This window comes from Hippocampus bargibanti, linkage group LG17 (assembly GCF_051943395.1).
Source record: "Hippocampus bargibanti isolate YZ-2025 linkage group LG17, ASM5194339v1, whole genome shotgun sequence".
Classification (NCBI taxonomy): domain Eukaryota; kingdom Metazoa; phylum Chordata; class Actinopteri; order Syngnathiformes; family Syngnathidae; genus Hippocampus; species Hippocampus bargibanti.
Genome location: NC_142750.1, coordinates 15,511,152 through 15,527,728, shown reverse-complemented (window position 1 = coordinate 15,527,728; position 16,577 = coordinate 15,511,152). Strand labels below are relative to the sequence as shown.

General features: G+C 41.9%; 1 protein-coding gene across 5 annotated transcripts in view; it reads left to right on the top strand.

Annotated features, from left to right (window-relative positions):
• The window catches only part of LOC148885968 (TANK-binding kinase 1-binding protein 1-like), a 30,307-nt gene extending 13,730 nt beyond the window's left edge, over positions 1–16,577 (top strand). Inside the window, exons 3-13 of one of the 5 annotated variants that reach the window (XM_089019310.1) lie at positions 137–265; positions 3,521–3,625; positions 3,724–3,874; positions 4,229–4,428; positions 7,270–7,331; positions 7,404–7,510; positions 11,022–11,206; positions 11,275–11,550; positions 11,652–11,732; positions 11,803–12,018; positions 13,542–16,577. In XM_089019310.1, coding sequence (XP_088875436.1) covers positions 137–265; positions 3,521–3,625; positions 3,724–3,874; positions 4,229–4,428; positions 7,270–7,331; positions 7,404–7,510; positions 11,022–11,206; positions 11,275–11,550; positions 11,652–11,732; positions 11,803–12,018; positions 13,542–13,670 — 1,641 coding nt within the window. In that variant the 3' untranslated portion in view covers positions 13,671–16,577. The remainder of the gene's footprint in view (positions 1–136; positions 266–3,520; positions 3,626–3,723; positions 3,875–4,228; positions 4,429–7,269; positions 7,332–7,403; positions 7,511–11,021; positions 11,207–11,274; positions 11,551–11,651; positions 11,733–11,802; positions 12,019–13,541) is intronic. The other 4 variants (XM_089019309.1, XM_089019312.1, XM_089019311.1 and 1 more) reach the window with 4 other exon arrangements.

The window sequence follows — 16,577 nt, the reverse complement described above, 5'->3', positions numbered from 1 at the left end:
TTTCGTAAATTGAGGTGCCACTGCACACACAATGTACATGCAAAAATGGATATTTTGAATGTATTATCTTTATGCCAATTCATTCAACATTCTCTTTTTTGTCTTCTCTCTTTCAAAATATTCAAATTGCATAAAGTTTCCAATGATCAATACATTTGGAGAGGAGAGAGTGTATTTTTCCTGTCAACCCATCGTTAAGGATAACAACATCGTCCAATCAGAGACATCCAACCTGCAGCACAGGATAAATTCTCTCACCCAAGAGGTACAGTTGACATATAGTTTGATGACTACCAGCAAATCCGATTTGAAATTCAGTCTGTATTCCACTGAGAATCTTTAACTGGGGTAGTTGATAAAAAATTCTTCCCATTGCCCCCATTTCCTAACTGTGTATTTTGTGTTGCTCTTCATGTGTTAAACCGAAAAGAGAAATGATGATGTCAGTATTTCAGACATATTTTGAAAAATTTGAATGCAGATAAGCAAGTGGTCATGTTATGTGAAGGTCATGAGGACCCCTTGGATCACTTCCCACTCCTTTATTTCTTTATGAGTTCGTCTTCCACCAATGAACCACCAAGAAGAAAACAAATTAGAAAATGTTAAAAAAAAAATAAATATATATATATATATATATATATATATATATATATATATATATATATATATATTCTTTTCCTTTCGGCTTTTCCCCTCAGGGGTCGCCACAGCGAATCAATGTCCTCCATCTATCCCGGTTTTGTGCATCCTCTTCCCTCACACCAGATACCTTCATGTCCTCTTTGGCCACATCCATAAACCTCCTCTTCGGTCTTCCTCTCGGTCTCCTGCCTGGCAGTCCAAGGCTCAGCATGTCATGATCTGGTTGGCGACCAACGGGGGGCGCTGTCGGCCCCGCCTGCACCTGCACAGGTGCTGGTCGTCCCGATCAGATTGGCGACCAGCGGGTAGCGACGTCAGCCCTGCCGGCAGCCTCGCAGGTGCTGGTCGTTAAAATCAATGACACTTAAAAGGACACCTGGCACGATCATCCGGTGCCGATTCATTGTTTGTTTGCTGCTTGGTTGCAGCATGCATCGTGTACGTGTTTGTTTAACCTTGGCGGGCTTTTACTTTTGGTCTTCTTTTGCTACTTTGTATTTTTTCCATTCAGATCATTTTGATGTTTTACATTTTGTTCCTGCTGACTTTATTTTAATACACTTTGTCAAACAACCTCCTGCTCCCTCCTGCCTGCTTTTTGGGATCCGCACCCGCCATCACCACATCGCAAAACGTGACACAGCATCCTTCTCCCGATATAGTCGCTCTCTCTCCTCAGGACATGTCCAAACCATCTCAGTCTGGCCTCTCTGACTTTCTCTCCAACGCCTCTAATATGAGTTGTCCCTCTAATGTACTCATTCCTGATCCTATCCAACCTGGTCACTCCCAAAGAAAACCTCAACATCTTCAGCTCTGCTACCTCCAGCTCTGCTTCCAGTCTTTTCGTCAGTGGCACTGTCTCCAGTCCAAACAACATGGCTGGTCTGACCAATGTTTTATACACTTTTCCTTTCATCCTAGCTGAAACCCTTCTATCGCACATCACACCTGACATTTTTCTCCAGCCTGCCTGGACACGCTTCTTCACCTCTTTTCCACACTCTCCATTGCTCTGGACAGTTGACCCCAAGTACAGTGAGACCTCAACTTACAAACACCTTATCTTACAAACTTTTCGTCTTACAAACGTCAAATTTATGAAAATTAAACCTTATAATAAGCACTATTTTCATAATACACACCCACCACGGCTGGCGGAGTGATCTTCGGCGGAAGCACACGACTGAACAGCATCAGAGGTTAAGTTACCAACAGTCCTTATGGAAGGTGACTCTCCTTCCATAAGCCATCAACGACAATCAAAAAGGTAAATAAAACTTTATTTTTCAGCACAGTTTATTTCTTTATTATAGTCCTCATGTAATGCGCCTCTTTCCAAACAGCAATTCCCTTTGACCTTCAACGCCATTCCATCAAGCCATAAATGACCATCACAAATGTAAATAAAGTGACTTATTACAATGCAGTGTATTTCTTTCATTACAATACAATAGCACATTTTTATTATTCTATTATACATAGAATAAGGTATGTCGCGTGTAGTTTTAAGGCTTATTTAGTTGAAAAGTATATTTTATGGAAACCCTGGAACGGATTATTCCCATTTTAATGGTTTCCTATGGGACATTTTTTTTTGAGATACACACTTTTCACCTTACACACTCTGTCTGGGATCCAATTAAGTTCGTAAGTTGAGGTCTCACTGTACTTAAAATCCTCCACCTTCTTTATCTCTTCTCCCTGGGGCATCACTCTTGTACTTGGATCCCTCTCATTCACACATATATTCCGTCTTGCTGCGACTGATCTTCATTCCTCTCCTTTCCAGGGCATATTGCCACATCTCCAGATCTCCAGTTTCTCCGCCACCTGTTCCTCGTTACTGATCACAAATCACAAACACAGATCACAAATTAATGAATAACTAGTTCTCAAATTTGAAGTAGTAATGACTGTTATTGTGGTTGTGGTTCGGACTTTAGCGAGCATCATGGAATTGTACATGTTTGATTTGCTTTCGCGTGTTGAATAAAATGATGTGGCGGGCCAGATTTGGCACCTGTGGGTTAGAGTTTCAGCTGGTATAGGTTTAAACAAGTGGATCTGAACCTGGGTTTGATTGAACACCAGGGGTCGGTCTCAGGGGTTTGATGGCCATGCCATGGAGGGTCGGACACACACACAACTCAACATGTAAATTAGACACGCCCGCTTGGACAGTATTGGCTGCAGATTTCCCCATTGTGGGACTATTCAAGGCTTATTTTTCACTCATGAAGGGTTCGGTGAACGTACATATTAACTGTTTGGGTTCAATCAAGCCACATGTAAAATCAATGAAGCTTTCATTTAAAGTGTTGGCATTTATTTCATCGGTTGTTTCTGGTATCGTTTTTGGAGTTGTCAGTGTTCATTTGATGTCTATTGTAGTATTACAACACTATATATCATGACGGAGAAAGAGTTTCTGACTTGAATTAGGATAATCTTCAATCAAATAATGGCTAGACTCGCCTAAAATTTGTTGGTGACTCAACTCGACTTGCTTGATCTGTTTCCACAACGACTTGGGACTTGCTTGAGACTTCAAGTTTATAACTTGAGCAACTTCCACCGAAGTGACTTTCTCCCACTTCAAATATTTGCATATTGGAATAATTCCTTGTCCCTGAAAAGAAAAAGAAAGCATTTTATGAGTGAGAGAGTGCTTGAAATAAAATCTCTTCATTTCAATTGGTTGACTTTTCTTTCTCCAAAAACAGCTCATGAATACTTTGGCAAAGATGAATTCAAAAAATACAAACATTCCAAGGGCATTTAGGAGTACACTTGGAAAAACATCATGAGAGAGCCCCCCTTTTTTTGTTAACGTTCGAAACTCTCTCTCTTACTTTTTCTCTGTCGCCCTCAGCTTCAGAAGAGCAAAGACAGGGAGGAGGAGTTAGAGGATGTCATTCAAGCCTACGAGAAGATACACCTTGAGAAAAGCAATGTCCAGAGAGATCTTGACAAGATGGTTAAACACATATCTATATATGAGCACAATACAAACTCTGCTGTTTATCGTGACACTTCTAAGTTCAAAGACCATTTCTACTTATTTGACTTTTTTAGACCACTCTCGCAGAGCAGCACATGGAGCGAATCTGCAGTCTGGAGACCGCTCTAAGACAACGAGAGACTTCCCTGCAAAAACTCAATGCTCAACTACACAGCAAAGACGCACATCAAGGACAACCGCCTGCAAGCCTGGTTGTACCTCGAGGTGATTTACGAGCAACTTCAATGGGCTCCAAACATACATGCAGCAGGTCTTTCAATGTATTGAATCAGTGACTTATTGATGCATCGATAAATGTGGCGATTGTACTTCCGATAATGTGGTTTGGATTGGAGGCCAGTTTTTGAGCAATCTAAAATGGAGGCCTTGTACCCTTTCCGTAACACAAACAAGAAATTGGAAATCTACTTTCAACCGGAGATCAGAAGTCCGATTAATTTTACAAACACTCAACAATTTCATAATCCTATCTGGCAGAATGGAACAACCAATTTGAAACACCACCGATTCGAAGAAATGTAATCCATCCCCAGCTTTTTGTCCATGTGCTGTTGAAAGAGGGCCGCTCGTCGACGCTGCAGAGCTCTCGCAGTTTGGACGCGCTGTCGGACCTCAAGCTGCAGCGTCTGGAGGCAGAGTTGGAGGGAGCGCTTCATCAGGCTGAGGGTGCGTGTCAGAGAGAGAAGGAGTTGAGAGCTGAGCTTCAGAGACTGCAGAAGGAAGTAGCCAAGCTACAAGAAACACATAGACACAAAGAGGTAGACCATTTAGCATTTAATGGGGTGTGAGCCAGGAATGTGAATAACTACGATCACTGAATGCTATGAATTGTTGTCTAGAAATTCATGAAGTGTTTTCAGGTAGAAGATGTATGAGCAGTGTCTGAAACTCATGACAAAAAGTTACCGGACACCGGGGCACACAACTCTGAAAAGTTGCCTGCCCAGCCATAAAGTTGCCTGCCCCGTTTTTCACAACTTGAAATACAATAAGACAACTAATTGCAAAAAAAAAAAACATTGTTGCACAGTATTAAGGATTGATAATCAGAATATATAACAGAACAACACTTTAAAGGACAACCGACACCTCTTGACAAGTTGTGTCCATAATTTGTAATATCACTTCAAATGAGTTTGACTGAGCGTATTTTACAAAGATTCCACCGCATACAGCTATATTTTACCTTTTAAGGCTCACACTGAATATTCAGGAAGTCTTTTTTTCGAGTTGGTGACAATTCCTGACGTGACGTGATGTCAGGAACGCCCCTGACCAAGAAAGCGACACACAGTGCATTTCGGGTACTTTGTTGTGTCTGAAAACTTTGTGTTGCTCCGTGTTGATGGCGAAATTAGAAGGAAAACACATAACGCGATGGTGAATCATTGTGTGTTGCACCAAGACTACTATTTGATACTAGTTGACACAAATTCCCAGCAGACAAATCAGCCCATTTCCAACGAAGCTTGGGTGCCATCTTGTGCATTTTCTGGGACGCTACATTGGAGTCCTGATGGCTCGAATTGATACGGAATGACTTCTTTAATCGATTGCAAACATGTCTGCTTTCCTCTTCAGAACTATTTGAATCATATTCATAACTGGATGAGTGACAAGAAAGTATCTTCTCCGAATCTGAAGCCATTGTTTTGATTCTAGAGCAAGGCAAGACGTCCTGGCGTGACGTCACAAACAAGGGGGCGGGACCTTCTGAAACTCGCCAACTCCGAGGTTATTTTGAAGTAGTTTTGGGACACTTTAACTCATTTTTATTGGTGTTTTGCATTTGACTAAAAATATCAGCCTGCGTGTTTTGGGTATTTTAGATTCTATAAAAACGTTTTTCTGATGTCGGTTAGGAAACAAAAAACTGGTGTCGGTTGTCCTTTAAAATTAAGTAATTGATGTACCTACCACAAATGCTCCCATGCTTAATTTATGGTAAATATCCCTTGCTGATGATTTTGCTCCAGTTGTCGTTTGTCCATACACTCTTCGGCATGTTGCACAATGCAATGTTTGCGTTGCGTCGTCTACTACAAGCCATGTGAAGTCCTCTTTCCACGATGCTTTTAATGTACTCTTAGATTTTGTAGCGTCATAAATTTTGTTAGCTTCTTTTGAATATTTCTTCTGGGGCTGAGGTTTTGGCTTGATTCCGAACCACTGGCCAAACAAACCGAAATTCCAAAATTTCCAAACCGAACAAAGATTTTGAAATCGGAATAAAGCAAACGTTTGATTTGAAAAAAAAAAAAAAAAAAATCTTTTTTTTTTTCTTGAAAAAGTTGTCGGCCACCCGGGCGGAGACGTTCTGTAAGTTGTATGCCCGACGTAAAAGTTGCACGCCCCAGGTGTCCGGGCAGACGTTATTTCAGACACTGTTGTGAGTAAAAAATATTATATATAACCGGACTCAACAGTGTTCAGTCTGTGTTTTTTCCCCTCTGTGTTCAGTGTATTCAAAAATCTAAACAGCGACATCAGCAGCTTTGGCAGTAAGGCTACCCAGGTGTATGACTGTAGATTCAGTGACTTCTGCGTGTTGTAATCCTTGAGTGAGCTTTGTTTTCTGGGTGCTAGGAAGATTTTGCGCAAGCAGTAGTTGATTGGCAATGTTTGTTGCACTGTTGAAAATTCAACCGTGTGGTTTTAGCGTAATCCATCTGCAAACATGGGACTCAAAATGGATGTGCTTATGTATGGATCTGAGAAGAGGGGGTGTGTTTGTTTAGAAATCACTGTTGCACCAGACGTTTGCCTTTTGGTTTCTACCCGTCTTTGTCTTGTTTGACTTCACACCCTTATTTAACATTGATTAAAAGGGATGCGAATGGAAGAGAAATCCCAAAAAAAGTGACTGCAACAAAGTGCCTCGAGAGAATAAAATCTGTGGACATAGTTAAGGGTAAACAAAGGTTCAAGTACGAGGAATCTTCTCAGGTCAAGATTTTGAACACTTGGTCTATTTGAAATTAGTTTCCTCCAAAACTGTCAACTACACAATCCATTAAATTGTGGATGGTTTTAGAAAATAATAATAATAATAATAATAATAATAATAATAATAATAATAATGAAAATAATGATAATAATAATAATAATAATAATAATAATAATAATAATAATAATAATAATAATAATAATAATAATAATAGGATTGGATGTACCGCAGTGGAGAAATTTCCATTTCACATTGTCACATCAGCAAAGGATGAAAGGGAAAGGAAAGAAAGAAGTAGAAAAAAAAATATAGGAGCTGCTGGAAAGGCAGCCACTCTACCAGCGCCATCTTGAAGTAAAAAAAAAAAACTAAAGAAAAAAATGAATAACAAATAATATGACAACACAAAGACACGGAGAGTCATTCATTCTTCAGCACTTGCTGCACCCTCTTTGTGACTTCAAGCAGTTCTAAATGAAAGAGGAGAGGATCAAAGCGTCCTTTCTTCTTATATTCTTATAAGAATAAGAATAAGAATAAGAATAAGAATAAGAATAATACAGAGTTCACCCTGCCAAATGTCAAGGGAGAATGTGTATCTCAAGTGATGACTAACCCTAAAAATCCTCTCGCTCACATTTTTCTGAAACAGGAGTTGGCCCCATACTGCGAGCACTGTGATGTAGAATGGATCAAGAAAGCTGGGGATGAACAGTAAGATGTGTATTTTTTACCTCATCATCATTTTACCTAAATATCGGGGCCCACCATCATATTGTGTTTCAGAGTTAACCTTGCATTGGCCTACACTGAGCTGACAGAGGAGTTGGGTGAAGTCCGAAAACTGACAGCCAAGCAAAGCGACCTTCTGCGTCACATCACAATGGAACCTAGTAGGTGTCTACCGTAGCTTTCCAGAGAAAGGAGAAGTGAAGAATTTTATGGATGAGCACTTCTCAAGCCTTGGTTTAATTTCACTTATCATTCAGGAAATGTAGAGCAATATGGATGGAAACAATATAGGATCTTCTTCTTTTCCTTTCGGCTTTTCCCCTCAGGGGTCGCCACAGCGAATCAATGTCCTCCATCTATCCCGGTTTTGTGCATCCTCTTATACACTTTTCCTTTCATACTAGCTGAAAGCCTTCTATCACACATCACACCTCATATTTTTCTCCAGACGCTCCAGCCTGCCTGGACACGCTTCTTCACCTCTTTTCCACACACTCCATAGCTCTGGACAGTTGACCCCAAGTACTTAAAATCCTCCACCTTCTTTATCTCTTTTTCCTGTAGCATCACTCTTGCAATTGGATCCCTCTCATTCACACATATATTCCGTCTTGCTGCGACTGATCTTCATTCCTCTCCTTTCCAGGGCATATCTCCACATCTCTAGTTTCTCCACCACCTGTTCCCTGTTCTCGCTACAGATCACAATGTAATCTGCAAACATCATGGTCCAAAGGGATTCTTGTCTAATATCGTCTGTAAGCCTGTCCATCACCATAGCAAACAAGAAGGGGCTCAGAGCTGACCTCTGGTGGAGTCCCACCTCCACCTTGAATTCCTCAGTCATACCGACAGCGCACCTCACAACTGTCTTACAGTCATGATACATGTCTTGCACCGCTCTGACATACATTTCCGTCACTCCAGACTTCCTCATGCAATGCCACAGCTCTTCTCTGGGCACCCTGTCATACGCTTTCTCCAGATCTACAAAGACACAATGCAATTCCTTCTGACCTTCTCTGTACTCTATCAGCATTCTTAAAGCAAACACTGCATCTGCCGTACTCTTTTTTGGCATGAAGCCATACTGCTGCTCACAAATGTTCACTTCTGCTCTTAGTATAGCTTCAACTACTCTTTCCCAGAGTTTCATTGTATGCCTCATCAACTTTATTCCTCTTTAGTTAGTACAACTCTGCGCATCGCCTTTGTTCTTAAAAATGGGCACAAGTACACTTCGTCTCCATTCTTCAGGCATCTGCTCACCATCTAAGATCTTGTTGAATAACCCAGTCAGGAACACCACCGCCACCTCTCCAAGACACTCCATACCTCGATTGGCAAATCATCAGGCCCGAGTGCCTTTTCCCCCTTCATCCTCTTCAGCGCCCTCCTCACTTCATCCTTGCTAATGCTTGCTATGTTTTGGTCCACAACAGTCACGTCTTCTACTCTTTGTTCCTTCTCATTTTCCTCATTCATCAATTCTTCAGAGTACTCTTTCCATCTTGCCATCACACTAATGGCACCTGTTAATACATTGCCATTTCTATCCTTAATCACCCGAACCTGCTGCAGGTCCTTACCATCTTTGTCGTCAGCCTGTAAAGATCAGTCTCACCTTCCTTGCTGTCCAGCCGAGCATACAAGTCACCATAGGCCTCTTGTTTGGCCTTTGCCACCTTTACTTTAACCGTGCGCTGCATCTCCTTGTACTGCTGTCTCCTCTCGTCCTTCCTCTCAGTGTCCCACTTCTTCTTTGCTAACCTCTTTCTCTGTATACACTCCTGCACCTCCCCATTCCACCACCAAGTCTCCTTATCTACCTTTCTTCCACTCGATACACCAAGTACTTCCCGACCTTTCTTCATCTTCCTCACTGCCAGCGTCATCCTACACACCACCAACCTATGCTGTCTGGCTACACTCTCACCAATCACTGCTTTGCAGTCACTGATTTCCTTTAGATGGCGCCGTTGACAGAAAATGTAGTCTACCTGTGTACTTCTGCCTCCACTCTTGTAGGTCACCCTATGTTCCGGTCTCTTCTGAAAGAAAGTATTCACAATAGCCATTTCCATTCTCTTAGCAAGGTCCACCAACCACCATCTGTCCTTCAGCGTTCCTCATGTGGAGTCCAAACCTGCCCATCACCTCCTCATCATCTTTGTTTCCTGCGCCAACATGTCAATTGAAGTCTCCACCAACAACAACCCTCTCACTTCTCGGGATGTTCCGTATGACTTCATCAAAGTCCAACCAAAATTTCTCCTTCTCCGCCAGCTCACATCCTACTTGTGGGAATACCCACAAACAACATTGAACATCACACCTTCAATTTTTAGCTTCAGACTCATCATTCTATCTGATACTCTTTTTACTTCTAAGACATTCCTAACAAACTCCTCTTTTAAGATAAACCCAACTCCATTTCTCTTTCTGTCTTCACCATGACAGAACAACTTAAACCCTGAACCTAAGCTTCTAGCCTTGCTCCCTTTCCACCTGATCTCCTGGACACACAGTATGTCTCCCTTCCTTCTCTGCATCATGTCAACCAGCTCTCGACCTTTACCTGTCATTGTTCCTACATTCAAAGTTCCTACTCTTAGTTCTATAGTCTTGGCATTCCATTTCTCTTTTCCTCCGGGCACACCTCCCTCCTCTCCTTCTTCGACCTACAGTAGTCAATTTTCCACTGGCACCCTGAAGGTCAACCGTACCAATGGCGGCCGTTGTTAACGCGGATCTCGACCGATCCGGTATGGGATTCAGAGGTTTGATTCGCATATTTGTTTTGGCAAAAATGTTTACGTCGGATGCCCTTCCTGACACAACTCTCTGTATTTATCCGGGCTTGGGACCGGCACAATAAGACACTGGCGTGTGCCCCCTTATGGCTACATTATGGAAATAATATAGGATACATGGGATAAACTCTAAAATGTAGTCTTTTTTTAATCACAGTGTCAAGGGTGGAAAATCACTGTTAAATTGCAACTCAAAGAAGCGAAGGTTTTCCAGATTTGAATGAACAAAATGAGCACACAAACTTCAATAAATACAAATGATGAAAAGGAAAGTGAGAAAACACATTATTCAGTTTATGGAAGACCATTCACCAGAGTTTCAGCTATTTCTGTCAATTTTTAATCAATTGATGGCTTTCCCAGGATGTGTTCCAAATGTCCACCATTTCATTGCAAGCAAACCTGTACTTGTCTGACAAAGTTGTCAATCACTTTTACACACTCGTCTTTGTGTGTAAAATATATATATATATATATATATATATATATATATATATATATATATATATATATATATATACATACATTTGGCAGCCTATCTTTTGGATGCACCAATTTTTGTTTTAAAGTGTTTATCGTTTGAAATAAGTAGGAATTTTGTGTTGCCATAGGATCCTTTGTAGTTTTTCAGAAACCCCTGGAATATAACATTGCACAGTAGGGATATATATAGGACCAGTGCTACCAGCAAAATGTTAGTTTGCTGACAAAGCCTCTTTGGTGAGAAGCGAAACGTCCGACACCTTCAAAGAAGAACAGCTGAAGAAACCTTTTCATCGATGGACAACTCCTGTACGACTGAGAACTTACACCGACATTCTGAGGCTTATTGACAGTGTATATTTTTCCTTCTTCCCAGTTGACAGTCACCCCTCCGCTCCCCAGCGTCTCTCTCCCACATCCCCCCAGTGTACTTCCCTCACCCCTGAGAGACGACTGCGCTCTTCACCGCCCCCGCTGCACAATGGTCCTGCTTCTTATTCCTTTCAGCCAACCAGCAGCAATCTTCGCGAAAAGTTCCAGGGACGCCGGAGTTACTCAGAGGTAAATTAACACCTGACATCTCTGAAAAAGTAAATACACTTTTTTTCTCCATTTTGTGTCTGTGCAAGGTGTCTGACCCATCAACGATACTGAGACTCCCACCTCGCCTCATGAGAGACCCAGTATCCACCCTGCCCAGGCCCAGGTCGCTGTATGGGGACCAACATACGTATGGACAATCCAAATCCCATCTTCAAACCCCTCTGGTGGGCCTGGTTAGACCCGCATCGGCTAATGGAGCTGGCGGGGATCGAAGAGTCAGATTAGAGAGAAATGGGGGCAGCAGTCTGAGCGGCAGTCCTCATCATTGTGCAGTGGATCTGGTCTTCCCTTTGACTACTGAGGTGTAGCTGAGAACCTTAATTGAAGCGCAGGGCAGTTCCAGAAACTCAATTCATGCTCTCCATCATTAATCATGTTCTTCTCTGTTGCCCGTCATATATAGGTGCATCATTTCTGTCACATGGATGACCGACCGAAGCCCACACCACTTGTGGCACCCCCACACTCCTCAGATGATGACGAGGTGATTATCACTCCAAGTAAATCTTGATATGAAAGCATGCAAGAATTAAGATGGTGGCCTTTTTTTACAGGATGTAGGAACCTACGTTTCAGCGGCCACCAGTCCTCCTCCAACACTTGGACCCCTATCACTAAGGGAAAAATCCCTTCACCACCCCTTGTTCTTGTCTCAGAAGAAAGTTGGCCAAATTCCATCATTTTCAGCCCCCGAGGGCCCCACCACACTCTACCACCATCTGCCTGCCTACATGAACGCTGAACATGCTCAGTCATGGCCCTCCATCAATGTAAGTACAAACCAGAAACACTGGTCACTGTGGATGGTCGACAAGAAGACATCAAATACCTAGAACAGGGGTCGGGAACCTATGGCCCGCAAGCAATATATGGCTCTTCTGATGATTGCATCTGGCTCGCGGCTAAAACTAAATACATATTGTCGCTTTTTTGCTGTTCATTTCCTGTTTGGGCTGCAGTTGGTGGAAAGCGCAATTTTGAGTGGATGATACTGGCCGTTCATGTTAAAACAGGCAAACGCCTCTTTTAAATAAGCCCGACGAGTAAAAAAACTGACGCGTATCGTACACTTCTGGTTGAATGGACGGAAGGATTCACCTTTGTGGAGAGAAAAGTTTCTGATTCTAATTTACAATGAAACAATACCATCGATGAAACAGTCGAATGTCAGTGGCACTTTGACAAGCCCCAAGCTAATGTTAGCATCAATATACTGCGAGAGACAGCAGAAAGCAAGCGTGCAAGCTAAAGAGCCGTCCATTTATTAGCTATCTATTAGATGGCTAGCTAACTAGCTTTTTATCTATTTGAGTTATTCCGGGTTGAGTGAACACTGGCGTATGTGGCTGCCGTTGCTCACCCACAGAAAAACTTATGCTGTGCCTGTAAAGTGATCTTGAGAGTTTTGAAAGGCGCTTATAAATGATATGTATTATTATTATTATTATATTATTAAAAACGTGGAGAGGACTTGCAAATACCTCACTTATCATGCAAGAAGCAAGAAATGGTCAGGTTGAAGTCAAAGCAAGTTGGGAATTGGAAACTTTATACCCAAGTTGAGCGATGAGCTGATCCCAGCTAATGCAAGGGTGTCACACTCATTTTTTGCCACGGGGCACATTGTAGTTACAGTTTCCTCTCGGAGGCCATTGGGAATTTGGGGAACCCATTAGAATGTTTCATCCCCTGCACATACTGTGTAGAGAGCACACAACAAATTAATGAATAGCTAGTTTTAAGTCAAAAATAATGATTGTTACTGTGGTTTGCATGGGACAATTTCAAATTTTGTTTCTGACTTTAGCAAGCTTCATGGAATTTCAGTTTTGAAAGTTTGATTTGTAAAATGTAAAATTGTAAAAAAATGATGTGGCGAGCCAGACTTGGCCTCCAGGTCTTGACTTTGACATGTGTGGGTTCATGGGTTCACCTCATAGTGTAGAGGTGCAGGGTTCAATCCCGGCTCTGGCCTCCCTGTGTGAAATTTACATGTTCTCCCTCTCCCTGCGTGGGGTTTCTCCAGGTACTCTGGTGTCCTCCCACCAACACTCAACCGCCCCCTGCCCAAAAAAAATATCTAAACATGCATGCCAGGCTGTAATGAAACTCTAAATTGCTCCTCGGTGTGAGTGTGAGCGCAGATTGTTATTCATCTCTGTATGCCCTGCGATTGGCTGGCGACCAGTTGAGGGTGTACCCAACCCATTGATGGATATACCCGAATTTGAACCCAACTTTGATCAATTATTATGAGTTTAGTTTGAGGCTCCACACCTTCCTCTTCTCGCAGTTATGGATGGAGTCAGACGAGAGTGCAGTGCGGAGCTGTCCTCTGTGTCAACTGACCTTCCCAACTGGTTACCCGGACGATGCCCTCATCAGACACATCGACTCACACTTGGAGAACAGCAAGATCTGACATCCCCAATGAACAGCCTTTTCAATTCGACTTTCTGTGTCTGTTTGATACGTTTTCATACTTAAAGCAATAGTTCATAGTCTTTATTGAGTTTGAACAGGGCTTCTATCTTCTTATAAAAATATAACCAGCAAACGCTCCACAAGTTATTTTCTGGTTGGCATACTTTATATTTTTTCATCTTGTCGTTTTTTTTTTTTTAATGTATATACGGCAAGGTTATGCATCACGGGGGCCCAAGTCTGGTCCTCAAGAGCCCCTCTCCAGCGTGATTTGGGTACCGCCTTCCTCCAACACACTTGATTTTAACGATCCACTCATCAGCAAGCTTTGCAGAGTTGCCAATTATTCTGATCTTTGGACCAAGGCAAATTGGTAGAGGGAGACATCTGAAAAAGGATGGATAGGAATTCTTGAGGACCAGACATAGACACCAATGATATTCTTTTCGTGACCAAAACCGCATTTAATTTTATTCTACGGTATGAAAATGCAGATTTACCTTCCCTGATACATGAAGAGATGTAGAGAAAATGCAGATGCAAGTGAAGCTACATTGCAAGAGGAGAAAAGCAGTGTTTTATGTCCCTAATCATATTTTCTATGGGTAAAAAAAACAAACAGATCTGGGCAATATTATCTAGTACATGGGACCAGTAACCATATGGCACCAAAGCAAACTAGCTATGTGCAATGCTTCATTAGCAATATTTGTTTGAAATGGAGGGTGTGGCAGGGAGGAAGCAAACAAACAAAAACTACTGCAAAAAATACAAAAAATAATCACTTGTAACTTCAACTTCCTTGCGTTGTTCATGAAAGTGCCTTGGTTTAAACTAAATTCAGCTTGAGTTGGAAGAAGTAGTTAACATCACAGTGGTATTTGTGACCATATGCACCTCTGACTAAATGGATAGCAAATTTGGGTCCAGATATTAAAAACTGCCACATTGTGGCGCTATCTACACTTTCTTCTGCTCAAATGGCAGTTATGCAAGACTCCTGTAGAGTAAAGGCTAGCTGTTGGCTGAACTGAAACTGTGGCATGGGTTTTCATTTCTGGACCGAGATTTGCCACCTCTGCATAAACAGATATTACATTCAAAACGATTGTAAAATGAAAAAGTTATTTAATTTGAGCATGACCAACTAGTCTTTGTGCTGTGTCAGTTAAATATTGACAACGACATATAAACCATTGTCTTCATGTTTTTAGATTACAATTTACTAAATTGTTGAGAAAGTCGGTCAGTGCTAGAATAGGGGAAATCCATTACTGAAAATGTATGGATGTTTTGGGACAGATTGATTGATGCCATCAGTTATAAAAAAAGAAGCATGCAGAACAATTTAGTATGTACTTTGTCAGAACAATGGAGACATCTCTGCAACAATTTAAAAAACATTTTATTATTGCATTTTATTTTTTTTACCTGTCATTTGTATGTGCAAAAGAAATAAATATCCTTTAGGTGTACCAGAGCACTCTTACTTTACATCGGCAGTTCTTGATATATTGCTGACTAAAATAGTTCAGTCAGGAATGGGGAACTAGGTAAAATTATTGCAGAGAAAGCACAGCAACTTCACTCGGATATCGTCAAAAGGCAACCTGCCTTTCCAGAGAGAGAGAGAGAGAGAGAGACACGTCGATTGTCTTCAACAATACTTTTGCCGTTATGCGTCCGAAAAAGACCCCACCAGCCGAAGAAGACACAAAACAAAATTACCGTCGAGGAGAAGGAGATCATTGAGAAACACGAACGAGGTGTGCGTTTGTGGCATCACGTGTGCGCACCACGGCTGTCATGTGAATCTCAGCCTGACACATTTCCCACGCTGTGTGTCACTTCCCTGAGAGTAACTTTCTATTACAATTCTACAAATGAAGAGCCCGGTACCGGCTAAGTCCACCATTGCTACCATCCTTCGCAAAAAGCTTTACACAAAGGCGTTATTTTCTCGATGCTTTTGCACGTGACTAATGACACTGAAATTGTCACGTGCGAGTTGACAGCTGGGGCCACCACTCCCGACCTCCGCCAGCCGAAGAAGACACAAAACAAAATTACAGTAGAGGAGAAGAAGGAGATCATTGAGAAACACAAACAAGGAGTGCGTGTTGATCCACTAATCACCGATACTTGGACATTTCAACGAGTCACTGTCACCTAACCAGTGACATGATTACGACGCCTCGCGCCTCGCCAGTGTCTTGGACTTGCCAGCCCAAGAGTTTGCTTCGCCAGAGGTGATTGTTAGCCGCGATCGCGCAAGTTTGTGCCTTTCCGCGAGTGTGCCATTTTATTTTGCCTAGCTTGATAGGCTGGACGGATCGCCCCTGCCCGCCTTCTTTTGTCGCATTTTATTCCGGGTCCGTGGAATCATCGGACTCGCGTCTTTTGTTGTAATAAAATCTCTGCCAGCACCTACGGGACTCGAAGTGGATGCAGATGACATAGAGGAGCTTGTTGCTGACCATAATGAGATCCTCAACACAGAGGATTTGATTTGCCTTCAAGAGGACAAGCAGAAGTAAGCCATTCAGGAGTTGATATGCAGGCTTTTATTGAACAGTTCCATCCAGAAAAGACTGTGGCTATGAGAATCATCAACATGATGAATGATAATGTGATGCCTCAGTTTTGTAAACAGGTGTCAATTAAGAGCCATCAACGACCATCACAAATGTAAATAAAGTGACTTTATTATACAGTGCAGTGTATTTCTTTTATTACAATACAATAGCACATTTATTATACATAGAATAAGGTATATCGTGTGTAGTTTTAAGGCTTATTTAGTTGTAAATTATATTTTATGGAGACCTGGCAACGGATTATTCTCATTTTAATGGTTTCCTATGGGAAATTAATTTTGGGGATACACACTTTTCGCCTTACACAC